Source organism: Rhipicephalus microplus, chromosome 3, assembly GCF_043290135.1.
Source record: "Rhipicephalus microplus isolate Deutch F79 chromosome 3, USDA_Rmic, whole genome shotgun sequence".
Classification (NCBI taxonomy): Eukaryota; Metazoa; Arthropoda; class Arachnida; order Ixodida; family Ixodidae; genus Rhipicephalus; species Rhipicephalus microplus.
The window spans coordinates 8212945-8240504 of NC_134702.1; the positions used below are offsets into that span (position 1 = coordinate 8212945).

General features: G+C 42.4%; 2 protein-coding genes across 3 annotated transcripts in view; one reads left to right on the top strand and one right to left on the bottom strand.

Moving 5' to 3' along the window:
- The window catches only part of LOC119183171 (E3 ubiquitin-protein ligase RNF115), a 40892-nt gene extending 32293 nt beyond the window's left edge, over positions 1-8599 (top strand). For both annotated transcript variants that reach the window (XM_037433599.2, XM_037433600.2), the window contains exon 10: positions 7898-8599. In XM_037433599.2, the coding sequence (XP_037289496.1) occupies positions 7898-8257 (360 nt within the window). In that variant the 3' untranslated portion in view covers positions 8258-8599. The remainder of the gene's footprint in view (positions 1-7897) is intronic.
- A 7069-nt stretch (positions 8600-15668) lies between these two features.
- LOC119183155 (46 kDa FK506-binding nuclear protein) lies at positions 15669-26452 on the bottom strand. Its single transcript, XM_037433598.2, has 9 exons — positions 26310-26452; positions 26022-26111; positions 23905-24177; positions 22823-22975; positions 20888-21006; positions 19521-19598; positions 17400-17534; positions 17041-17167; positions 15669-15874 (listed from the first exon to the last, which is right to left on the bottom strand). The coding sequence occupies exons 1-9, from the start codon at positions 26317-26319 to the stop codon at positions 15747-15749; spliced, it is 1113 nt and encodes a 370-aa protein (XP_037289495.1). The 5' UTR covers positions 26320-26452; the 3' UTR covers positions 15669-15746.
- Positions 26453-27560: the final 1108 nt, after the last annotated feature.

The window sequence follows — 27560 nt, forward strand, 5'->3', positions numbered from 1 at the left end:
TATTCCACCTTAAAGGCCCGGAGGCATTACATAAGGGGGGGCGGCGTACAAGGTATGTCGAACAACTCAACAAAACTCGAAGGGTTCCAAAACGTAAACATTCAAAGAACAATGAAAAAAAAAAAAAAAAAAGGTACAATATGCAAAGTAAAACGCCAATATTACCAAATGCAAATAAAAAAGTAATGGTACAAAGGTAAGCTTCCAGAGAAAAGTGACGACAGTTTATACATTAGTTAAAAAAAAGTATTTAAACATTGGCAGGGAAAACAGCACATTCAGTTAGATTGCAACATGTGACATTTTAGCTTACTGCGGAAAATTTGGCGGTTATTACACGTGACTATATTATCAGGTAGTTTATTCCACAGTGTTATCCCATTGGGAAAGAAGGAAGTAATCATTGCAGAAGTGTGTCCATTTATTGGTGCGATAGGGTGACTGTGGTTTATGCGGGATGAAGTTCTGTGTGATGGTTGAAGGAGGACGTGCCGTGATTGAGGGTGATAATAGAAAGCATGCATCAGACACAATCGAGAAATGATACGACGAGATTCGAGGGACGGCAGTTTCAATGATACTTTTAGTGCAGTAACGCTGATATCGTTAGAGTATTGGGAGTAAATAAAACGGGCAGCGCGGTTCTGAATCCTTTCTAAATCGTTAGTTAGATATGTTTGTGAGGGTTGCCAAATTGAGCAAGCATATTCTAGTTTCGGTCGGACGTACGTTTCATAAGCTAATTTTTTAATGTCTGGTGAGGCTAATTTTAGGTTGCGGCGCAGGTATCCGAGAGTGCGTGAAGCTTCTGAACAGATTATTTGAATATGGGTTGACCAGGATAGCGACGATGACAGATGCACTCCGAGGTATTTGTATGATAGGGTAGGGCTAATGGGAACAGACTTTATGCTATAGGTAAATTTTTCTGGGCTCTTTTTGCGGGTGAATGACATAATTTTACACTTAGTTAGGTTTAACGGCATTAGTGACTTATCACACCAAGTTACAATTAAATTTAAATCATGTTGTAGTTTAATGCTGTCGTCTGGTGTACAGATTGGAGAGTATAAAACGCAGTCATCGGCAAAAAGTCTTAATTTGGTTAGCACATTGGTGGGTAAGTCATTTATGTATATTAGAAAAAGGAGCGGGGAGAGACAGGCACCTTGGGGGACGCCGGACGTTACGTCGGAAAGAGGTGAGTCGTGGTCATTAGCGCTGGTGAACTGCTTACGGTTTTTTAGAAAATTTTCTATCCAGAAAATTATGTTGGGAGGGATTCCAAGGTTGCATAGTTTAGAGAGTAAGAGGTTATGAGGAACACGGTCGAATGCTTTAGAGAAATCTAAAAATATGGCGTCAGTTTGAAGATTTTCATCCATGAAGTGAAGAATATCATGTGTGAATTCGGCCAGTTGTGTTTCGCATGATAGTTGTTTCCGGAAACCATGTTGGTGATCGAAGAAAAATTTGATGGATTCCAGATATGTCATTAGGTTTGAAGCTATAATATGTTCGAGCATTTTAGATGGGATGCTGGTTAAGGAAATAGGTCGGTAGTTAGCTGGGATTGCGCGGTTGCCTGATTTAAAGATGGGAATAACCTGAGCTTTCTTCCAATCGTCTGGGACGTTTCCTGTTTGTAATGATTGTGTGAAGATTAGGCAAAGTATTTGGCTTGAGACAGAAACGGTATTTTTTAGTAATTTACTGTTAATACTGTCGCAGCCCGCCGAGGATGAAACTTTAAGATTGTTAATGAGTAGGAATATTCCTTCTGGGGTAATTTCAATTTCTGGCATCGCTACAGCTGCAGATTCGGGCAGTGTTACGGTATCAGTGGTGTTGGCAGAGGAAAACACAGACGTAAAGTGGTCATTTAAAGCAGAAGCGCACTGGTCAGCGTGTATTGGTTCTCCGTCAGCGTTAGTGAGGCTTATTCGATTAGATTGTGACTTGGGGGACAGCATGCGCCAAAATTTGCTGGGATTTGATTGAAGAATTGATAGTAGGTCATGGGAAAAGAATTTGATTTTTGCAGCTTTTAGTTCGGTTAAGTACTGATTAGCGCACGCGCGGTAGCGCTCCCACGCAGTTGAACTTTGGCTTAGGCGGGCCGTTCTGTACAAGCGTTTCTTTCGGTTACAGAGTAATTTTAGCTGTTTGTTAAACCATTGGCAGTTTGAATCTGATTTAATGAGGGTAGAAGGAATGTATTTGTTTTTGAGGTTAAGCATTGTAGTCTTAAAAAGTTCCCAGTTACAGTTGACACTTCGTTTTAGGTGCGTATTCCTAAAGTTTTCTAAGAAGTTGGCGAGTTCGTGATTAATCGCATCAAAATTTGCTCTCTTGTAGTCCGTGATTACCTTCCGTGTGGGTGATTTCTTTTTAAGCGGGGAGGCGATGCAAATATGGATTAGGTTGTGGTCACTAAGACCAGGGAGCGTATTAATGGTTTTTATGTCGTCAGGGCTCGAAGTTAGCAGGAGGTCTAGTATGTTATTGCCCCTGGTAGGGCACGTAATAGCCTGGTGAAGGTTAAAATCAAGGGCAGTGTTTAAAAATTGTTGCTCTTTAGATGATGTCCCATTCGACGCTGAAAGCAACGACCAACTGATTGAAGGATAATTGAAGTCCCCAAACAAAAATATAGGTGCATTAGAATGTTTATTTGTAATGGTGTGGAGGGATTGATGAAGTAGGTCGCAGAAGTCGGGGTGGCTGTCTGGCGGCCTATAGCAGACGCCAAAAACAAATTTCGAGGCTCCGTTGGAGACAAGAACCCAGATTAATTCTATTTTATCGTCATGGAAAATAAGTGAGGATGCTAGAGTGTTTTTAATAGCTATGAGCACGCCACCTCCTTTCTTACTTTTGCGATCCCGGCGAAAAATTGTAAAATTTAAATTGGAAGGAAACACTTCCGTATCTGTGACGTCATCATGCAACCATGTTTCAGTTAGTATCACCATGTCAGCACTGATATCATTTATGAAACTGCAAAGTTCGTCGCGTTTAGGAATTATGCTTCGTATGTTAGTAAATGCAATGTTTATGTTTAGAAATGCCATAGGACGGATACACGTGTTACACGAGGCGGAATGATTGCAAACCCGTCATGTTCTGCCAACAGAGGTGGCTTCCGATGATGCGCTGTTTTCAAATGTAATGACGGGTGAGTTCCGAAGTTCTGTGACTTTATCAGTTTTCGCGTCATAGAAGTATGATTTATTTCCAACAATAAGTTTGTCAACCCTCAGCTTAAATGCACACTTTTGTGGCCGAATGAATTTGAGTAATTTAGAGCGTGCAAGGCGAGTGGCTGCTGCAAAGTCTTCTCTTACGGCGAAGGTCGTATCTTTGAGCTTAATTCCGCAGCTCAAAATCTTTTCTTTTGTTTTAAAGTGAGCGAGCTTTATCATGATTGGCCTATTCTTGTCTGGGGCAAATTTTCCGATCCGATGAGCACGTTCTATGGCTCTTGGTTCGAGCGTAATATCTAGTTGGGCGGAACAAAAGTTTATGACGTTAAGCTCTGATTCTTCCCAAGTTTCTTTAACAGAGTCCTCAATACCTAAAAAGAGAAGGTTATTGCGGCGCAGTCGATTACTAGCGTCGGTGTTAGCAGCTTTTAGCGTTTCAATTTCATGTTTGATTTTGGCGGCGTCATCGGGTACGGCGCCCGATGAGGGTTCGATTTGGACTGTTTCTAGCGCTGAGATTCGGTTTGTTAGTGCTGAGAGAACTGTTTCATGGTTAGTTTGTACTGCCTTGAGCTGATTAATATCTTCACGAATGGTTAAAACGGTTTGCTCGATCTTCTTGATAGCGTCTGATAGAGGTTCTATCTGTGCTTTAGTTGGACCGGGGTTTAGTTCCACATCCCCTGATAGTAAGAGTATCAACTGTGACAACAATTGTAGGGTGAACACATTGTAACAAGTACATAGCCAGTTGCGCAATTTCAAGTCGCAGGGGCACGACACCGTGACAAGGAAGTAGTTATTGGTATAGTATTGTTTAGAATGGGTAAGGTAACCAACCTGGAAGGTGAGCAGCGGCGTGAACATTTTGCGCCAACCGGTGTCGTGCCCCGAGCTTTTGGTGATGTTGTGAAGATTATGTAGGCCGCATTGGCCCCACGTGGTTGGTGACGTCGACGATGAGAAGCGTTGCCAGGCGTAGCTGCAGGCGCGGGCTGGTATCAGCGGGCTGACGATTGGTGACGAAATCCGTGGTTGATCCAAATGGCTTGAGGGCGCTATGGGCACGGGTAGGTCACCGGGTGGTGACCAAGCGCAGTCGCCCAGGCCAACGGTGTCTGCAACCCAACAGGCCACGATCTGGAAGGTGAGCAGCGGCGTGAACATTTTGCGCCAACCGGTGTCGTGCCCCGAGCTTTTGGTGATGTTGTGAAGATTATGTAGGCCGCATTGGCCCCACGTGGTTGGTGACGTCGACGATGAGAAGCGTTGCCAGGCGTAGCTGCAGGCGCGGGCTGGTATCAGCGGGCTGACGATTGGTGACGAAATCCGTGGTTGATCCAAAAATGTTGGGGAATATACGACATCGTCAAGATAACAAGGACATGTCGACCATTTGAACCCTTGTAGCAGAGAGTCCATCATGCGCTCGAACGTGGCTGAGGCGTTGCATAGCCCAAACGGCATAACCTTGAACTGATATAGGCCGTATGGAGTTACAAATGCAGTCTTCTCTTGGTCTTTTTTCGTCGACAGCAATCTGCCAGTAGCCGGAACGTAGGTCTATTGTAGAAAAGTATTGGTTGCCGTGGAGACAATCGAGAGCGTCATCGATACGGGGTAAAGGGTAAACGTCCTTTTTCGTGATTCTATTCAGATGACGGTAATCCACGCAGAAGCGCCACGTGCCATCTTTCTTTTTAACGAGCACAACGGGGGATGCCCAAGGGCTCGAAGAGGGTTCAATGATTCCCTTGGCTAACATCTTGGTAACTTCTTGTAGAATTACCTTACGCTCGGTGGCAGGCACCCGGTATGGTCGCCGATGAATGGGATGAGAATCACCTGTGTTAATGCGGTGCTTGACGAGTGAAGTCTGGCCAAGTGGACGGCTGTTTATGTCGAATATGTCGCGGTATGAAGCCAGAAGGCGGCAGAGCGTGGCTGACTTCTCAGGTTCGAGGTCCAAGGCGATCATAGAGCGTAAGGTTGCATCGAAACACGTGGTATCCTGCGAGTGACGTGGGTGATCGGGACATACGTCTGCCGAAAAACAGGTGACGTGGTCGTCAATTAAGGGTCTTAGCGTGGCAACCGATATTCCTTGAGGCAGCACTTGTTTCATGAAACCAAAATTGATAACAGGTAAATATGTCCAGTTAGAGGCCATGGTTACGATGGAGTGTGGGACAGTAATGTCGCTCGCCAGGAGAACATCAGAAATCGGCGTCACAATATAACCACCGTCAAGCACGGGAGAGGGCGTTGCCAATTCAACGAATGTGAGAGCTTTAAGTGGTTTCCAGAAGAAGTCAGTGGTGCACAAGCTGTTCGGGAGTTCAGGGTGGGAATCCGGGAGAAGAGGAAGTTCTAGGCAGAGAGTACCGGCGGCACAATCGATGAGGGCAGAGTGCGTCGATTGGAAGTCCATGCTGAAGATAAGATCGTGAGGGCAATTTTCAAGCACGGTAAATAAAACGGGGACATGGCGGCCGGCAATACTAACGCGAGCGGTACACATTCCAGTGATGGCCACAGTTCCACCATCAGCGACATGAAGGGCTTTAGCTGCTGCAGGCGTGAGGACTTTTTTGAGCAGGCCGACACAGATGAGCACTCATTATAGACACTTGAGCTCCGGTATTGACTAACGCCGTCAAAGAAATACCGTCCACATACACCTCAATCATGTTCGTATCAGTGGGGAGCGTCAGCGGAGGATTCGGATCACTCGCAATTGATCCAGCACTACCGCCCAGAGCTGCATGCTCTAGTTTTCCGTCCGAGAGGATCCATAGTTGACCGGCGACGGATAGCGGCGTGGTTGGGGCGATGGAGAACGGCGGCGTTCAGGTGACGGCGAACGAGCGGTGGAGCGGCTGTTAGGGACGTGGGAAGAAGGGTACACATGACTGGGCGAATATCGACGGGAGTCCTCGTATGGTCGAGTAGAGGAAAATGGGCTCCAGTCTGAGGGCGTCCAAGTGCTGCGGCAGTAGCGGGAGCTATGGCCAACTCGGTGGCAGTGGAAGCAGATCGGTCTGTCGTCTGCAGTTCTCCATTCCGTCGGATTGCGGGATCGCGGAATAAAAAGTAAGTCATCGCGTGGTGCATTTGATGCCATTGGTCTGGAGGTTGGTCGAGGGGCAGAGCAGGCCACAGGAATATCGAGCTTTGCGATTTCCTGCCTCACGACAGCTTGGATAACGGAGACAGCCGGAGGCATTTGAGTGGCGCCATGGTCGAGCGAATGTGGAGGAAATGGTGCCGGACTTTCCGCCTCAAGCTCCCGTCGAACTATACGTGTCACACTGTCCTGCATGAGTGGTGCGGAACCGAGATCGGCGCAGGTTGACATAAGCGCCGTGTTTGGTAGCCGCGTAAACTGAGGCAGAACACGGCGGCTTTTGGCCATTTCGAAGCGGCGGCACTCCTTAGTAATCATATCTACTGTCGTGACGTTGGTATACACGAGCAAGTTGAAGGCGTCGTCCGCAATGTCCTTGAGAATGTGGCCTACCTTGTCACTCTCTGTAATTTGCTCGTCCACTTTCGGGCACAACGCGAGCACGTTCTGTATGTACGAGATACACGACTCAGTTGAGGACTGCGCACGAGTGGCAAGTTCTTTTCGCGCTTCCGTTTAGCGACCGGACGGGTCCCAAAGAGGTCACGTAGTCGCCCCTTGAAGATATCCCAGCTGGTGAGTTCGGTCTCATGGGCATCGAACCAAACAGGTGGGGTGCCGTCCAAGTAAAATATTACGTTGGCGAGCATCATTGTAGGGTCCTATCGGTGTGTCTGGCTAACACGCTCGTACATACGGAGCCAGTAGTCAACGTCAAGCCCAGGTTGTGCGGAGAATGTAACGGGATCACGGGGGTGGGGCATCGTCAGGTATGTGGTGGCTGGAGCTACAGATGGAGACGCTGATGGGTTGTTATTGGTAGCCATGGCCGGAGAGAGAACGGTGCGGCCACTGCGAACCTTCGTGGTGAGGACGGGGAACGTTCCACTTCCACCAAATATGTTACGGAAAAGAAGAGATGCCGTATCGACGAGGCTGTGGAATAGATGTATTTTAAACCAGCGGTAATGGCGTGACCAGTTCATTAGTGAGCGAGCTGAGACCACGCTTAGTCTTCGTCGTCAGGCACACATGCGCGTCGCTCCCTAGAATCTCGGTATGCATGCATGTAGCAATATTGTCGGATTTGGTAAATTTTTTTCTTGAAGTTATATTCTTTTTTGTGTTTATTAAGCTTGTTCTTGTACTCTTGCATTTTACAGTTACTATTTACTGTTAACTTATGTTGTGTTCTTGTTCAATTTCTTAGCCTTATTGTTTTATCTGCATGCATTACATTTTTCACTTTATGTGCCTTCTTTGAAAACTAGTGTGCCTTTTTTAATGTCATGTATCAATGTATCACACCTGCTATAGTATCTGCTTGAGACTGCAGTGTCAATAAAATAAATGAATAAAACAAGGGCATACGAAAAATATAGCATTTCATGCTGAAGTCGTGCATCAACGTGTCCTTTTGGTAGCTACGGTGTATTATGCCTAGTGTTCAGTGATTAGTCTGCAGAATCCATGGGAACTTTTCTTTTGTACAAAGCTAGGATGATTAATTTGCTAGTCAGTGTTGCGATTGCTTGGCACTAATCGCCGCCTTTACGGTTTGCAGCATGGTACGTGCCCCATCTGCCGCAAGCTACTGAGTGAAGAGGCTGGACAGGAGTCTGCTTCTGCAGCTGGAAGCAGCAGTGGCTCGGGCACATCGCGGGCAGCAGGGCCACGTTCTCAGAGCAATGATGCTGCCATGGCAGCACTTTTGCGCATGCATGCGGCAACACCCAGGGGTGCCCGCTCGTCCCATCAGCCGCCACCTGCGGCATCGTCCTCTTCGTCGTCGTCTTCCGCGTCCTCACAACCGCCAACAAGCAGAGCTCGACGGCAGTCGCCTGCAAACTCGACATCGCGGCGAGGAAGCCACCCGGGAGGCAACCAGTACTCGGTGTACGACTTTAACGACGAGTGTGACTGAAACTTCTTGGGATACCTACAAAAACACCCCATGGAACTCCACAAGAAAAACACAACACTTTTCCCCCTCTCCCATCGGTGTGTTGCAGCTGGGACTGCAGTGCCGTGGAGAGAGAAGACTAGATTGATTGCTAAAAGAAAAAACAAAAAGTGAAGGGAGTAGGTGGTGTCCGGAAAACAAAAAAAAAGAGAAAAGGCCATCGAGGCACTGCCTGGTGTGCGGGCGAGTGTTCTACCCTTTCTCTTGTTGGACCTAGAAGGATTGTTACTGTGTGTGTATGATGTATTTTTTTTTTCTGTCCTTGTTGCAAAATTTAAATGGCAGGAATGGCATACTGCCTGTCTCGTGACAAGTGTGCAAAATTGCGAGAAAGCAGCACACGGATGCTTAGAACTGGCCTTCAGTTTAGGCTCAAGCTTTTCTCGAATGTTGCTCTGCAGGCCTGTTAATGCGCAGTACTTTCTCGCATTCTGTGGAGCAGGCAAGTTTCTCCCCTTGCAAAGTTAAAAGATAATGGTGCGGATTGCATGCGTAGGCTCTCTGGGGATAGGCCACATGTGTGCAGCCGGGCCATTATGAGGCAGGGCAAGCAGTAATTGGCCGTGTGGGTCAGTTTTCACAGATAACTGCATTCTTGGCAGCTGTTGTGACCTTCAGTGTGCCCTTGCCACAACGTCTGTCAAGCAAGCCTGACGTAAATAAAGGAAAAATGGGTGAGTGCCTGTGCTATGCTGCTGTCGACTTTTGAGGCTTTCTTTCTGCTGCCAGTCGCAGGCGAAAATCAACCTGCCTGGCACATTGTATTATGTACATGCTTAACACAGAGAAATTTCCAGTGATGGAAGTGCTGCTCCAATTGTTCTAAACTGCTCCAAAAGAAAAATGCTGCTCCGAAGTGCAATATTTGCTAGTAACTGCTCCAAACCTGCTCCAAAATGGCATTGGCAAACTAAAGAAAAAAAATGAAATTGAACCATGTGACCATCCAGTAAGCCTAAGCAAAACCAAAAGCAAGCTGTATACGCTATCATCCTAGCATGCTACTCAGTGGCGTAAATTTAGAAAAAAATCACAAGGGATGACTTATGGGCCATGAGGGCTTATTCGTATTTTTTAATATGGTTTGTATTTTTATTTGTATAATAATTAAATCATACTTTCAAAAAGAATCCTAATAAAAGAGCATGGACTACGAGCCCAAGCAATTGCATTCTCCTATTCAGTCTCTTTTTTTCCACCTTTTTTGATTTCCAGAGTCCACACAGCTGAGGGGCATTTAATACAGGCCCGCTGTAAAAGATAAAAAGCCTTTTATAAAGTTGATTGCGCTATACTTAACTGTTGAACTCAATTATATCACATGCTAAAGCTAAATCTCAAGTGGGACACTTGCAAGGGCTGTCCTCATCTGCCTGAACCACTCCCCTTCCCCCCAAGATTTACAGCAATGATGCTACTATACTGCTTGTATACTAGCTGCATACTAGCATATGGCATGTTTAATAGTAAATATAACTATTTTATTAGATGCTTAAGTGATGTTTTAGACTTCAGGAGTCGTTAGTAAAAACACCAATAGCAACCCGAAGCTATAGCATTTTTTTTCTGCTCCGAAGACACTTAAGGCTGCTCCAAAGTACTTTTTTTTTTGCTCCAGAATCTGCTCCAAAAAGCCAAATCTCGCTTCCATCACCGCATTTCGTGAAATCGTCAGTTGTAGATATCTGCTGTTGTCACATGTCTAAGGCAAATGAATCAAAAACACTTGAGAAAAATATGTAACTGCTTATGGTTTTTTCGTAGTAGTATCAATTTTATACAGAGAAAAAAAAACCCTCAAAGAGCATTAGTGTTGAACAACTTCATCTTTTTTATATTTTATTTTATTTTTGACCAAAAGTTCTCACATTGAATCTTTTTCATATGCAGTGCATTCAAAGCCAGCCAAAAGTAAACCCCTACAGATCATTCTTCGTCTTATCTAGTGATTGAGAGCATGTTGAGAGGGATCCTGTTTTGTTGTTTCTGGCTTGCCAAGGCTGCATCTTTTCTGTAAAAACTGGTAAATGCAGTATTTCATAAATAATCTGGCTTAAAGTTGTGCTGAAGAAAAGTTATGCTGCCAATATTTCTGGCCCAATTGAAAAATTGGGTGTTGAAATTGACAGACACAGCCTTTATTTTATGTAGAAAGTAGAGGGAAGTGTTGAATTCAATTAGTTTTTGACAAAAATTCCGCATCTATAGTTGGTTACATCCTAAGAATAAATGTATGCTCCGCCCCAGTACTGCAGTACGCTTTTCATTCATCTGTGCAACAGAACAATGATTGTCTATTTCCGTTCTAACCTAAGCATATTTTTACTAGTAATGCAAATTCTACGCATACGATAAATTAGAAGTTTGTCGTTCCTTGTTGAAACATTACGTTTTCCAGAGCAGCGAAGACGAGAAATTTTTAATGAAATTTGCCAAGAAATGAAATTTTTTTCTACCCACAACAGGCGAAATGAACATGATCCTGTACGGCCAAGTAGTATGCCTGAAATTCGTGTATTCTGCCTGACGTCATGTAAATAACTGACTACCATTCAGTAAGACATATATGCAAATTCTGCCTGGGTGGGACGGAGGCCGCTGTAGGCAGAGCTTGCATTCATTCTTAGGCAGTAACCGACTATAGTGGCTGTGCCATGAATCAGTGGAGATGATGATGGTGGCGTTGCATTTGCCAGAATGGCATCAACAATGCCAGCTGTCGCCCACGTCCGTCAACCCATTCAGCTCCCACTATGGCAGTAAACAATGCTTCTGGCTGGGTAATGCATCAGCGCTTTTGTGGAAGGGGGAGAGTAATGAAAGAAGTAGAGAAAACTAGAAGTACAGGAACATGCACATTCTGCATGCGCTTCTGAGAATTGATGTCACAACCCGCACTCGGATGCAGCTGCCGTGCAATAACAATCCACCAAGGCAACTGTTAAAAAATAGGGGAAATAAACTCTGTCATAACGGTGGTGTCTTCGGAGTTGAATTTCGGTGCTTTTTTTTTGTCACCTTGTCTATTTTTTTTTCAGTATCTCTTTAAATTTATTGGGTCATCTTCTGCGGTCCACTCCATTCTTTAGACTTGAAGGAATACCTCTTGTGGTAGGACCTCCAAGAAATTCGCATTTGTGGTGGTGGAAAAACTTTATTCATTGTGTTTCTACATTATTTATTTTTTAGGGGCGAAGCTTTCTAAGCTGTGGGTCGTGCGTCCTCGATGTATGTAGTTAAGTAGCCACCTCTCATTTAAATCTTGGAATGTCCGCTAGATGGCAAAAGTTGTACTATATGGTGAATTAGGGTTCCTCGATGTGTGCAAGGCAGTGGAAGGGGGATGCACGCATTGAGGAAACCTAATGGTGAATATATGACAGTAGGTCGTGATATATAATGAAAATATGCGAGATGGCAGTACTAGGATTGTTAACTAGACAGACAGACAGATGGACGGACGATTCACAATTTACCGATAAGGCCCTCCGAAGCTTCGCCCCTTTCGTATCATGCACTTCGTGGATATGCTGCAATTTTTTTTTTTTTGCTGGTGTTGTTATGAATGTAGCAGTGTTTGGGCAGCACACCTAAAAACTCTCAACTTCTGACAGTACAGAGCACTGAAAATGGCAATTTTCTTTCTTTTTTGTGTGTTATGGAGGAACATATTACTTGAGGTGATCAGAAACCTTTCTGAAAATTTTTTGCATTGTGATAGGCTTCTTTATCAAGTTGGTTGACCGTTGCACAGTAAAAAAAACCTCCGGATTGAAGAAAAAGATTTTCAAGAAAAAGTCTTATACCACAAATGTTGTTGTGAAACGTTTCTCCAGGGAATATATTGCATGATGGAAAAGTTCCAGACTGGAAAATATACAGGGCGTTGCTGGTGGGCGTGCATGAAGGCATTGGGTTAACTTGTCACTCTTTTGTAATAATTTTCACTATGCTGAAAGCAGCCTTGCATTTTAATTTTATTAATGTACAACATTTGTACTATCAGTGTGTACTCACCATTACGGTGTGTGTTTATGTTGGGCACTGATTGTGTATGAACTTCAGGTAAATAATATCAAACATAGCAGCTTTGAGCTAGTGCAAAGCAAGGACATTAGACAATAGTGGCTGTGTTTAAATTTGTTTTTTTCTTTTACATCATTAAGAATTCGAATTTTTGCAACATATTTGCCGTAGTGTTTTTTTAGCAGTGCAAACTCGGTTCTGCACCCCGGGAGAAGCCTTTGTGGGTGAGTGTGGGCTTGTCAGCAGCTCGTCACTCTTTCGCTCCCCTGTAAATGAATTCTCTATTGTCACTAGTGAAGGTGGTATGGAGTAGCTGCACTTCGTGAAGAACAATGCCGCTAAAAAAAAAATTGAACTTCTTTTATCGCATGCTGCTAAGCCTTTATTAGTGCCAGAGTTGACTGTTTGCTTTAATAGTAACAATTTGTATTTAAAACAGCCCCAGGCCAGAGTTATTTCTCTAAGGACTGTCCAGACAAATGTAGTTAAGTGCTAAAAATAAAAAAAAGGCAACGTTTCTGTGAGGGAAGTATTTATAAACAGGCCCTGGTGCAGAAATTAGAGTATTTTATGTGTTAAGAGGAAACCACCATCGTTTCTTGAGCTTGCTTAGCAGCCACAAACGATAGCTGCACATGCTTGTAGGGGACATGTCTTGCAGGTAGCTATGGAATATTCAAAAACTTCATTTACTAATAATGTAACCACTTGGAACGTGGGAGTGCTTGTCTTGGTAAAAATTGCACGGTTAGCAAAAGGGAGAGTACAAGCATTCTTGTGGAAATGCTGAATCTGAAAGGGCAGGTTTTTCGCCGAAAAAATTTTGGTCTGTCTATCTGTACATTTGTCTGTTTGTCCGCTCTAACGATATCTCACATGGCACCAAACGGCCAACCCTATCCGCAGCACCCACCAATATTGCTCAAGGTTTAGCGTTCATAGTTGTGCAATTGTCAATTAAAAAAGCAAATAGTGCGCATATCTGAGGCACCACAACAACATGTCTATGTTTTGTATGTCTGCCTTTCTACTAGAAGAGGCACACACAAGTAACTCTAAGGACTGTAGCGTTTAACGAGCTGCGCTGACAGTGCAACGGGATGCTCAAGAAGGTATTTCCAATGCTTTGCTACAACGGCACGGTGGTGGCGCCTGCCTGTCGCTTTGCATTCTACACCTTATCATGTCGTGACTGGCATGCATCTTTCTCTGTGGTCGCGCATGCCTTCGTTTTCGAAGATAACTGCCAGATAGCGCTCGTGTATAACGTGCTTAGATGTGCTTGTATGCTTCCGTTACACGCTCGAGGCACTCTAATGCAGCGCCTTCAGAATACCATTCACCGATTTTCTTGTGTAGAACATAAAACAAAACGTTTTGTTTACTCTCTCCAGATGCAAGACTATCGTCTTTCGACGACATTCACAGTGTAACATGTAGATTCAGGCCAATTTTTAAATGGGGGGTTGTGGTTCCGATAGTCACTGTAACAAATTAAGACAGGCTTTGATAATCTTGAAAGCCCTCAACCTCAGCGCTTGACAAGGAGCACCCCAGCATAGTTTTGTGTTGAAGCAATGCCCAATGCGAAAATACCAACAGCACATTTGCAACAACATACCTGATAGCACAATCCTTTAGCTTTTTGAGAATGTTTACGTTTGTGTTTTCTGAAACTTGGAAATCTTTTGTACAAGGTTCACTAGTTTCAACTGCTTCTAGCACATGACTATAAGAAAACGGCTGAAAAATATATTTTGCTCAACCTTTCGGTTTATATCTGTCCTTGATGCAGAAACTTCATTTTCATGACTCGAAATCTCTGTTCGCCCGAATACGAATGACCAGAACTTAGCTTTTACATTATTGCACTTGCTGTGCATTTAAGAGCTGTGTTCTTGTGATTTCTCATTAATTTGATGTCTTTCTGCAAGCATGGTAACTAGTAAAAATTGGAAATATCTAGGTGCTTGCCTGAAGGTGTATATCAAGGAAGAACATAAATTCCAAACTCTGCACTGTGACGCTTCTGAACGAGTCTTGCTTGTGTGACATGAAATACTCGGGAAATGTCTGAGGTCATTGTTTAAGCACTTAAGATGGTTGTACTGCATTTCAAGACAAGTCTCAACTTGACAGCTTTTATAGTTTTTTTCCTCTGCAACAAGGAGTTAAGGGATATGGTTGTACTACATTTTAAGACAAGTCTCAACTTGACAACTTTTATAGTTTTTTCCTCTGCAACAAAGAGTTGAGGATAGATACTGCTACATCTGCTCTGCCACTTATGCCATTAGTGCCACTGTTGAACATGAAGTTGAGAAATGGAACTTTTACTTCCATCTCCTCAATTAGAAATCAACCTTTTCTGCAATGTGGAGAGAAATCTTCTATCACTCTGTCAGGTTCAATTCTTTTTTTAGCCTGAGCCGGCGTTCTTCAGGTGAATATGAATTTGTGAAAGGGTGGCTTTACAATATTTCAATAAAAGTTGCCAACTGAAGAAAGCTTTCGTGACTGTCCTAAACACATCTTGATTTGCTTTTAATATTTTTATCAAATTGGCAGAAATGAACAAATTACAAGGCACAAATTTTTCGCTATGTTACATGAAAAATGCTAAGGTAACTGTTACTTCGAGGGTCCTTAATTGTCTACTGATCTTTCAATTTACAGCTAAAATCAATCTATATTGATTGTGAAGGTTGAGCAAGTGCTACTTGCAAGGTGTCATGTCATGCATGTAATATGGAGTTCAATTAGAGTAGCTGCTCCAAGATGTGCAGAAGATGAAGGGGTGACATCTACATTTTTTCATCTTATATTTTTTTTGAAACAAAATAAAAACTAGAAGGTTAAATTTTTGCTCTGAACAGTTGCTTGAATTTGTATATTTTCTTTTGAGGGTGTAAGAAATATTACAAATTGATGCAGAACTTTTAAATTATGCTGAATGTAATGTGCAAAGTAACATTCACTCCTGTAACATTGCCAATTCTGGCATAGTATGCCAGAAAATCATTGAATGTGACAAACATAATGGTACCATGGGAACTTTGCGACACTGCAAGAGAAAAAGAGGCAAACTTGCAAGATACACATGATGCGGTCCCACCAACTTTGGTTTGGCAGAAGGCAAGGTAGCATTAATGCTGGTTCAAAGTGCTCTCATTAAACTGCTTGAACAGATTTTACATTTAGAGGATGATCACTAGCTTCATGCAAATCAACATGGCTTTAGGGCTTATTCATCTTCAACAACACAGTTGACTGACTTTTTACAGGGGAGAGCTGTTTGCACTCATGTTTTTAAGACTTCCTTGGAGTGACAACAAAAATGCACCAATCATGAGCGTTCAACTTTTATTCAATGATTGCATAATGAGCAGTGGGTAAAAGACAGTGGACGCTTATACAAAACATTTCAGGAGACAGCCCTGAGCTCTACTTCGAAGTACAGGGTGCTGTTAGCTGGAATGGATCCCATACGAGTGTTGCCATATGCCTGGTTGGGCGGTATAACCAGGCGGCGTTTTCCACCTACTTTCATACCTGCAAAAAATGTTTTACAGTACCTGAGCCTTTAAATGTGCAAATGGTGACGCGCAGTGAAACAAGCATGCACGTAATGAAACGGCGAGAAGATTAGAAAATGTGGGGACCCTAAAGCTTCGCGTTTAGGAGTTGGAAGGCGACCTTTGAGGTACACTTATGACAACAATCATTCTAGGCAAGTGAAAATCAGGTTTGCGGAATACCAGCAGCAGTGCTCGCATTCGCACTGTTAGCCATGCTATGCAGAATGTGCCGGCTGTAGCCAGGTTGTTCACGTTAAACATGATGAATTTTTATCAGTGCTTGAACAGCAAACAATCGAAGAATGTTGAGTGCGGACTGTTATTCAACCATGTATCAAGCTACCTTGAAAGAGTCAAAGGCGAAAATGCCTACAGGAGGCAATTCCTACAACTCTTGGCGGTCATTTCTCTTGATAGCAAAGCTACAGCATGCACCAGGAGCGACCTCATTTCACGGTGCAGAATTTTAAGACCTCTTCAAGCTAGCTCAATACTTCCAAAGCAACTTTTACAGGCGGCAGAAAAAGCATGTAACGAAATGAGACGGCTGTGAAGTGTTCAAACCATCTGCCAAGAAAGGATTCTTTAACACAGTACATTTATTAACAGCAGAATATGATTCAGCAATATCCAAACCTGGCTAGCCAGATCTTTCGATGGGAATGCATGTGTGTGAAATAACATATGACAGCTGTAAAAACTACCATGCACTATCACGCTCGGTGCACAGCGGGAATGCGTGGCCAAGTGTACAGCATAACTGTACAGTTACGCTGACATATTTTAGATTTATCAGGGGAGGGTTTGGCTGTTCTTGCCAGCGCACATCACTTCCATTTGCCCTCGTTTTGCCGTGTGGTGACATTAGCTCTGAAGATGAAAGCAAGCGAACGGAGACAATGTGTGCTCGCAGGAACAGCCCTCATAACTTGAAATATGCCACAATTGGCAACCTTGCAGTGTTCTTGGCCAGGCACTTGTGCAGTGTAGCTCACACTGAGTGCGAGGAGTACAGTTTTGTGGGATAATTGGCTGTTTGGTTATAAGTGATGCCACAACTCAGGTCTACTCGTCTCGTTTTTTGAGCGCTATGGCATCGTTTTTAGCAACCGCGAGGAAAACGAAAAGTGTGCCGCTTACCTTCGATGCCAGTTTCCCAGCCCTTGATGACTTCGTGCTTCCCTAGCCGGAAGGAAAAGGCTTTGCCCGAGACGCACTTGTCAAAGACGTGGCTGTTCGCCAGGCGACCTGTGTAGTACACATGTACCTACAACAAGCGAGAACCAAATAGGCTTTATCACCAGAACACTTACGGCCACCTTCTGCAAAAGGGTACTCTCCACAGAGCAGCTGTGAACGTTTCAAAGACTACATGTAAGGCAATGCTTCTCACCAGTATTCTAGCACACTAGTACATGCGAACTTGTAAAATGAAAAAAAACTTGCACTTGTTTTTCCAGAAAGCAAAAGCACTTTGGAAAAATATATGCATGATGTACATTTTTGCCAGGTTTGGCAACAGGACCATTCCCGAGCCGCAGGTCTGTGCTGATCACACCTCCTGGGAGTGTTGTGCCTTTCTCACCAGCTGCTCCTCCTTGTGGCGACTGCTGAATCTTTGGGCTCCCCGAAACCTGCAAGAAATATGCACACCAATGGAGACAAGAAACACCACGTGCTTGAAGCATTTGCCATTTTCTTCAAAGAATAGCAGTAAAACTTCACAGCTGTCTTGCAGCATGTCTCACAGCTAAGTCGCTTTTTGTAAATGCAGGTTTTACTTTGGCTAACATTACAAGTCAGTTGACATTGCTGTTACAGAGCAACTACTACATATTGCTTGTAAACACTAATACTTATGCCTTTGACCACTCTGGACAGCCATCTATAGTTCATAGGCTTTGACCATTTCAAACTTCATCATACTGTCATTCTGCAACTAACAGTAGCTTCGTTTATCACATCACACACCATGCCAAGCACTTTGGACAATTGCTAAATGAATTAAACTGCTACCAAAGATTAGCTTTCTCTTAGTCTTGTTTTAATTGGATGCTATAGTATATTATGAATAACACTACTTACAACTAGCTTCACTTCTAGTAAATTTTGCTTCTGGACTTCTCCCTTTGAGCCATTCACATAAATTGACCAGATCTTTGCTGAGCTATTGGACCTTCTACGAGATTTGAAATGACTTGCTAGATTCATGGCATCTTCTCTTTCATTGTCTTTTGAAACACGGGGGAGTTTTGTTGAACTGTATGCTCTTCTATTATTAATTGTCCAGCATTCGCAAATTGTCCAAATATTTATTGCTGCAGAAAGGTCTAGGTTCTTTTTGTAAAAAAAAAACTTAAAGGACCCCTGACAGTGAAAGATTTGTTTGCGCGTTTTTACAGTGATTTGTAGCTTTGCAACTGGTAATGCCGATATTATATTGTAAATGCATTAATGCATTGTATAATTAATGTTAGGAGTATTATTTCAGAACAATTTTGCATCCATTTGAAACGCCCGCCGAAATACCATAAGAAACTAGCACCCCACAGAGGAGCAGCGCCCGAGACAGTTTTCAATAGGGGGACCCCCATGCGGTGAAGAATGAAACGATGTGGGTGCTTTGAGAATGTCCCCTTAAAAAAAAAAAAAGAGCATTCCTGGCGTAAGCAGCCAAACAACAGAGTGACGAACAATAGTCCTCACTGGGTGCCTGTCGAGGTATCCTGCGCCCCCCCCCCCCCCCCCCGCAAATGTTGCCCCTGCAACGTCGCAAAGTCCCGGTCTACGCCAAACCGCAGCAAATGCTGATTGCACCGGAACACTCGGAAGAACATGTACCGTTACTTTAAAACCAAATTAAAACACCTTCTAGGCTACGCTTGCCACTAATAATCGGTCAGAGGTGGCCCAGCATGCAGGACTATCAAACAACACGAGCATCTCGAGTTTCCAAATTCGGTGTTGGGGGGTCCTTTCAAGCTTTTTGGCAACCTCAAACTTGTTTTAAGACGAAAAAAGGAAGGAAAGACAGGAAGGTTAACTAGATGCGCTCCAATGTTTTTATAAGTGTGTACCCCACAACCTTTCTAGAGTTTTTTTTCCTGCTTCAAGGTGGACACTTTCCTGCAATACTTTTGCTCTTGAATTATGCAAAGAGTGTAGGACCTTCTGAATTCACACCACATTATCCATTTAAATGAATGCTGTCTAGGTAGCTGAATGGACATAGCAACCAAATTGACATATGGGACCGCAAGACTGTTCCAAGATCTTTTACCATAACTGTGTGTCATGATCAGAACAGGACTTGGCACATACAACAAGAAGCTCAATAAATTGCATTGTTTATTACACCAGTATTTACAAAACAGTGCAAATATAAAAAAAAGGAGGGGGTAATACGATAAAACAAATACAAAATGGCAACACAGGATGGTTATAAAGGCTAAAGTGTTCACATCCCTCAAGATTCAACTTCAGGTGCTAAATTAGTGCCACAACTAGTTACATGCAGTTGTAAGATAAGACGATCAATTCCTCAAGGTGCATACAGGCTAAGCAATACGAAATTTGTTCCGTTTCAACAATGCAGTGCCTTCGCGAGAAGCCCTACGTACCGCAGCGGCACCTTCACTTCGCTGCTTCATTTTCTTCCTCTTCTTCTTTGGGACTCCGTCATGAGGCTCAGCTGCAGGCTGGAGGTAAATGAACATTTTCACACAGTCATTGATGTTAACACAGTCCCCTATAGTAGTTTGCAACCGCAGTTCCTGAATCGTACTATAGTTGTGCAACTTCATTCCAAAACACTGACATGCCCATGGGCAAATTTTTGGAGGATAGTGAACCAACACACAAAATAACTTGTTCTTGGGCTAGTTGGTAGATCCTTTCTAAAAACAATGGAAGTTGAAAACACACAACACGTTCACATGTACACTTAGGCATTAAACACACACAGCACTGTACATGTTTGGTGCATACGTGTGTTTTACACTTTTTTTAAAGTAAACCAACGTGCCACCTTGGATTGATTACAGGAAACGCACTGCATCGCCATGATCAATTTAGTATTTGCTGTCATTGCACGAGCTGCGGCAGAAAGAATTCAGAGATGTACCATTAAGAAAGGTTGAAGAGTTTCGCGGTTGTGGCATGATCTACATATGTAAGCCACAGATGAAAGGTGCTGCTCACTGCATCAATGTAGCATCGCTTTTGAAACACAATGCACAAAAAATGCCATTTATAAAGTTGTTTTTCTTTCAACAGGTGTCACTACAATCAGTAGAGCATTATTTTGGCCAATGATATTTCCAAATTTTCATAGGTGAAGCCTGTGAGTTTTGCAAATCTACGATTGAAGCACTGACAGTTGTTAGCCTAAAGGACCCCCAATTACACATTAAAAAAAAGTTCATTGATTAGTATTGAATACAAAAGCACTTCTAAGAATTGCTAAAGATGTGCATCTTCATTAACAGACAGTCAAGACAAGAAAATGCATTCCTTGGCTTGTCTTATTCGCGTTATTTAATGAAAGTATTGTGCCTAACAAAGAAAATGAGCCCCCCCCCCCCCCATATATATTTTTCCTTCATTCTCATTAGTTGTGTGGAACAAACAAAAACGAGCCTTTCAGCTTTTCCTTCAAAGAAGTGCATGTAACATACTGAGGGGAATAAAAGAAAAATTACGACTCAAAAAAAATAAAATAGTCCGCTGGTATATGATTTGTAGAGGTGGTTTGTGGGGAAATTATACGTGTGCAACAATTATTTGCAAGCTGACAATAAGGGCCCAACCGTACAGCAGCATGCCAGTGATGTAGCATACATAAAATATAATGCAAATGCAAGCGGAGGGAAAGTACTGAGCTAGATCAAAGGGTGGAATAAAACCTCCTGTAGGCATACACAGAGAGCAAGGAGTCACTGACTCTACTAGGCTTTCTGCTTCTTCAGCTCTATGGATGCGTACATACCATGGAGCTTGTAGCTTGTTCCTTTGATGGGGATGCATTGTTAGATGACTTGCCAAGCAGTCGCTTTTTGGCTGGGCGCTTGTGTGGCAAAGCCGGCGCTGGTTCGGGCTCCTCTTCATCTGCACAACAGCGCATCGTCAGACAAAGTTAATCCAATTAAATACTGGGAGTCATGGACTGAAGTTTCTTCAATGCATAAAATTACATTTTCAAATACCCCACTTACAAAATGAGATACTCAGATACCCTTTTCTTTCTATGCAGGGAACTTTCTCCACAAATAAACTCATATCTAGACCTGGTTTTTACAAATGGCAATATGGCTAGGTGGACATGGCGGCAAAAGATATGATGTTCAATAATTAACATTAAAATTATGCTTGTCTTAAAAATCGTGTTAAGCAGACATGACTTCATTACTTTTTATTAGAGCTGTGCAAATAGCAAAATTTTGGGTGCAAAGTGAGTTCAAACATTAAAATTTAAATGCAAATTGAATAGAATATTTTTTCAAAGTTGTCGAATATTTAATTTTTAAGTACTTCAAGTAAAATTACAGAAATAAGGTTACAGAGGATCCCTAGGCACATTCACATGCGATAGGAATATGTAATACTTTTTTAGCTAGTTTAGCGAAATGCTAGAGGGATGGTGTTCCAGAGTTGTTTTCTCGAAGATGAGGCAATGCAGAGACCAAATTGTATTTATTCACATGATTTGGTGTAGCCACTGTGGTGTCGCAACACTTTACAAGTGGAAGGATAGATCCTATTTCCTCAACTTCTCCCCTCTTCAACTTCTGGGAAGGTCCAACTGATTTGGAGAATAAGGGTGTGCTCCCTTCAAATTCAGAGTAAAAAATCTGCTGCGTAGGCATTAATGTATAAATGATTCTGAAAATCATCAAATTTTTTTGGACTCTGGTACAAAATGGCATGAATCCTGGTAGATTTGAACTAGTGCTTTCGTTTGTTTACGCATATAGCAGAGCCCAAAAGGGGCTGCAGCTTTGCTGCAATGCCAGAATGTAATGCAGAGAAGGATATTAAAAAACATCGAGGGGCCACTAAGGGCACAGTACATCTCAACGCTGGAGCCAGCGTTCCTTGAGTCAATACTTTGTGACTGTAGCAGAATCTGAAAAGCAGCTTTGCCGCAATGCAAGAATGTGGTAGGATGAAGCATATATATATATATATATATATATATATATATATATATATATATATATATAAACTAAAGGACTCACTGCCACACGCATGCTGATTGTATTTGTCATGGAAGTTACTTCAAATAGTAAAATTCCAGTGCAAATAAAATCAAATAACAAACACTATTAGTAAAATATTTAAAATTTCAAATATTTGCACACCCCTGCTCTTCAGATAAATTTTGCAAGAACACATGCCCAAGGTGGGCAATTATAAATTATCACCTTGATAAGAGCTCCTCCAGTGATTATCACAGCAGTAACCTCGATATAATTTTAAAAAAAAAAAAAAAAAGGCTTGTCATGCTAACCTTTTTGCTACTGTAAGAAAAACATGAAAAAATTACTAAACATTTTTTTCACTCAATCTGCAAAGCTTTTTTTTTTTTTTCGTTCTGTATAAAGTACTAATCTTTCAATTCAATGGGGTAAAAGAACTTGACGTTTCATCATATGGCAATACAAAACAATTGGCCCAACAAGGACAAGTGTGGCCATCTAGTGTCATGAAACAAGTATGGCAAGTATTACAATCTTACTTGTTCTATGTGGAACTAATTTTTGTTGATGATAAGTACAGTTGTCATCACTTATAATGCTAATATATCTCATGACTAATCGTCAATGGTAGCAAAAGGGTTAATCAGTGAAAATTACCAAAGGGTTACTAAGATCAACCTACTGCGGAGGGATGAGGAGCACCACTGTCTCTACGAATTACTCACCCGAATCTTCCTCATCTTCGTCATCATCCTCGTCCTCTGTTCCATCCTCCACTTTGTCCACGTCAAAGTCAGAGTCGTCCTCACTGTCGCCATTAACTGCTTGCATAAGCGATTCCTTGACCTTTTTGCTGAGCTTGAGAGGCCTTTTGGGAGCTGGGCATTTAAAAAAAAAGTCGGTAAAACCGGTGCGGATGCTTTTGTGCTATAAAAGACAACTGCCCAAATTAGAATGTCAGAAGCTGCTTCACATGGCAGAGACAGAGGGGAACAAGTCAAACCAGCTGCCAAAATTATTCACTTATGTATACATGCAATTTATACTAGCACAGATGTTTTTACATAGAAAGGCATTGCAGAGATATGAAGCGCATTCATATTGGAACCGTGCAAAGATGAAGCACGAAGACGACATGGGCACCGACTGACAAATGGCAGAAAGGTTGAAATTCATAATTTTATGGAAAATTCAGAAGAGTTGGCGGGTATGCATTGCTTTTAGTTTTTAACAGAATTAGCAACAGCTTAAAGCAGGAAAGTATTCAGAATCAACCATGCAAAAAAAAAAGGGTTTTGTTAACCTAGTATAATATTAAATAGAATGGTCAATGAAATATGCAGGGACCCAAATAAAGTTACAGTGGGATCCATTCGTTAAGCTGTAAGCAGTTGCACATAACCGTGTTAGCTGGTTCAAATAGCATGCATGCGGCCTTAATCAAAATGCAAAGGTAAGAAGGGGGAAGTGCTAAGGAATTTAGAGATGCCTATTCAGCACTACCTCTGCTCAAGAACAAACACCAAACAACAAGTTCATTGGCCAGACAACACAGAAAGTATAATGCAGTTAAATTCTGACTGCTACTTTCAATAAAGGACCCAGTGTAGCAAGCTGCTTTTACAGGTATCTCACCAAGTGATGTGATGGCTTACATTAGAAGACTCAACATATAAGAAACTTATTACTTAGGCAGCTTCGGAATTGATACAATCGACCAGTTTCCCATCAGAAAGAAAAAGGAAAGTCCAGTCGGAGATGAAAAAAGCAGCTCTACAACAATCCCCTGGCTCAACTATGTGGTCACCTAGGGCTAGCTCATTGTCCTCGTCCTCCTCCTCTTCATCTTGCATAGAAGCCTCTTCCTCCTCTTCATCATCAGAGGACACAGTGTCATCTTGCAGTCCATCGGTCAGGTACCCTGTCAGATGAACTGTGCCTTTGCCATTGAGGAAGAAGGTCACCTCCTCTCCCTCAACAAAGTTGAGGTCCAGTGCCACCTGGCGGGCATGTGCCTGGTCCAATGTGCACAGCAGGAACTCTGCCTTTCCGTGTTCTAGCATGACCATGACAGGTTCTCCTGCACACAGAATGCCCGCTATATAGTACACCATGAGATTGTGGTGCAAATGAGCACTAAGTGTAGGCGTGCATAGTTTTCTCCATTAGGAGGGAGGGAAAAGTTTCATCAAAGCCCCATCCCCCCACCTCAGACCCGTTGGTCAAGTATAAAAAAACGGCATACTTGGTTATGCGTAAAAAAGAAAAGATGACGGCCTTCTCGTGAAGGCCCTTGTGGCTCTCCTGAATCCTGAAGTACAGTTTTTGAAATGCAATAATATATATATATATATATATATATATATATATATATATATATATATATATATATATATATATATATACCAAATAAGTATCACATAGTTGTGAAGAAACAACACAGTATATTTTTTATTTTTTTATGTTTGTGATTTATTGGCATGACTAATATGTGAAATTTTTTGTAAAAACTTACAATCCAAAGGTATTGTCTCTAAACTTAGCCAGTAGCGAAGACTTCTGCAATCTTCACAACCTGCTACATCCAAAAACAAGGCTTCCACATCCCAAAAGCAAATGTGCTGCCTGTTGGCACAGTGATAAATGCATCATGTGGTTTTATTGTTGCTAGTGTCAAGTATCACTTTTCCATGGAAAACTACAACTACAGCGAAGAAAGATTAGCACGAGCCACTGAGGACTGGGGCAGCAAAACAGTAAGTAGCATTCAGAATACTAGCTCAAGAATCTGCTCTTTTTAGAAAGCCGCTTTTGCTTTAAAACATTGATTGTGTCCGTTCTTATTGGCGCAATAAAAAATGACTTAAGTGTCCATCCAGATTTTGCCGTTTGAGCCACTGCCGTGCACATCTTTCTGCTGCAGCTGTACCTGCCAAAAACTAGCGTATGACTTGCACTAGGCTCTTTAAAGTGAAAAGAAACATCTATTCAATAACATACAGGCCCCTAGCAGCATTGAATATGGCGAAAGATACATTCACAGATTTAACACGTACAATAATCATAAAACACGAAGCAAGACTAATACACAGAGGAAAGATAAGGTGGGCAAAAAATATTAGTATAACATATGCAGTTGTACATAGTGCTTTTCAATTCAAATAAATTCAAGAAAACAAACCACACAATACTACAATCACACCAACATTTAAAAAATAGAAATAAATGCTAGCACTATCAACTAATACGAAAAAGCAGGAAGAAAATGACGCTGTCCGCCGACTCTGTGTTCCAAGTTAGTCTGTATTTTGAACAAGAATGCTTTTAAAATCGCAGCAAGTTTGATTCTTTGTTAAAATCTATTACATAAATAAACGGTAGGTATGGGCAAGGGGTCAAATGACAAAATCTGCTTATCCCATATTCAGGCGGCCTCAAGGCGGGTGGGCCTGAAGTGGGCGTGTGCCTTTATAAAATGAGAGGCAATGATAACATCAACTTTTCCATTTCTCGTTTATAATATATTGTTTGCATGCACGAGCAAAAACAAATTTCTGCCACAGATTCTGACACTTAGCGTAGATGTAGCGTGCAGTACAACTCAATGCACTTTTTTTTTATTTTTAAGGAGAATGTCGCCCATATTTACTGAGCCTATAAGGGGTATCTGCTAATTATTGCATTCGCCGCGGTAAAGCAGCACGTCACCGTTTCTGGCTGCTGGACGTTCCCCGCGCGCAAGCAAACTGAGATTTCGATTTTGCGTTAAATAAATCTATAGAGCTCAACGTCGGCTTACCTCAAAGCTAAGGCTGTTGTGCGCTTAGAATACGTAATTGACAGTAAATACAAACGATGCCACATATCAAGTTTCAGAGCAGTTCTTCACAGTTCTGAAAAGACGATGGGCAGGTGCAAACTTACCTCCTGATTTTGGTTCGAGTGCAGCCATGGAAAGGTGGTACGACATGTCCACCACCTGGGAATAGCGCTTCCCGCTTTCCAGTGTGACGCCTGCAAACAGCGCACAACGTGGTCACTCATGCTATCATTTGAAGACACGTAGGCCTTCAGAATGATCTTTTAAAAGTTCCTCTTTGTTGTGTTTCACAAAGCACACCAACTGCTTCAAAAATACGGTGCTCATTGGCAGCATTAGTGCGAAGTAGCTGGCGCGACTTCGCGATGCCGTGAAAAGTAACATCTACTCACCCCAAAACATTTCGACGTTGCTGCGTTGCGCTCTTCGGCGAGACTACTAATGGTAAAACTCTTCGCCTGCGTCGTTCTCTGGCCACAGACAATGCGGACCACGTTGATCCGGCTAAAAGGCACACATGCGGCCGTCGCGGGAAAGCTCAAAGTCTGCAAGCGCCGCCAGGAGACATGACGTCCTCGAGACAAAAAATTTCGTAGTTGAACCACTGTGCTAAACATGCAAAACTGCGACAAATCCCACAAGCGCTTTGCGCGTCACTTGTGGCCAATAAAAAAAAAACTACGCAAATATGGTAAAACAAAAAATTATTGTTCATGTGATAATTTAAAATTTTTGAAATATAATAAAATAAGCATAAATAAATTTGACTAAAAGTAATCAAAAACAAACAAACTCAGTGCATTACTAAAAAAGTTATGGCAAAAAAAAAAAGCCACGCGTTTGCTATCTCAAAATTAATAAAGAAAGAGTGCTTATTTTTTTTTGCTACAAGTTGGCGCTAAAAACGCATGCGATACTCATTTGCAAATATTTGTAAAGACTTAGTGGTCTGACTTAGTGTTTACTAAGTCTCTGCCATAGAGTTTCTCAAAATTTACTAGAGGGCACTCTGGCGCTGCGTCGGTTAAGAAGAAAGTGAAGGAAACGGAGACTGACAAGTGGAAAATGGGCATGATTAAGAAGTCCACACTAGAGATCTATCGAACTTTTAAGCAGGAAATTGCCAAGGAAAGGATCTATGATAATACTCGGGGTAGTGCTCTACTGTTTGAGGCAAGGACGGGAGTACTGCGAACCAAGACATATCGGGCCAAATACAAAAGGGTAGACACAGTATGCAGGGCGTGTGGAGAGGAAGAAGAAACTGCCGAACACTTGATAATGTTCTGTAAAGGGCTTCACCCTATAGTTCAGGATGATGGCGCAGAGTTTTTCAAAGCACTGGGGTTTAGGGACCGGGAGGGCAAAATAGACTTTAAGCAAGTAGACTTACCCAGAAGGAGGTTATCTGATTGGTGGCTAAAGTCAAGGCACGAGTGAAAATTAAACTCTTCACTGCAAAGTACGAATCCTCAAACTCACTTTTTAAGGGAAAAAAAATAAATATAGTTTTGGGTTCATTGAGTATTACGGCTTGATGGCGCTAGCCATCGCCCAATCTAAAGGGTACAGCCATATCCATTCATCCATTCATTCATCCATCCGTTCAGTGACCATGGGAATCACCACGGAGGAAGGAAAAA

Bases quoted from the DNA above. Each gene is read 5' to 3' on its own strand.
- LOC119183155 (XM_037433598.2), bottom strand. The intron at 17,535-19,520 runs GTACGTAGGGCT...TATTTCTTGCAG, and splicing joins GAAGTGAAGGTGCCGCTGCG to GTTTCGGGGAGCCCAAAGAT. The intron at 17,168-17,399 runs GTACATCATGCA...CGCTTGTTGTAG, and splicing joins TTGCCAAACCTGGCAAAAAT to GTACATGTGTACTACACAGG.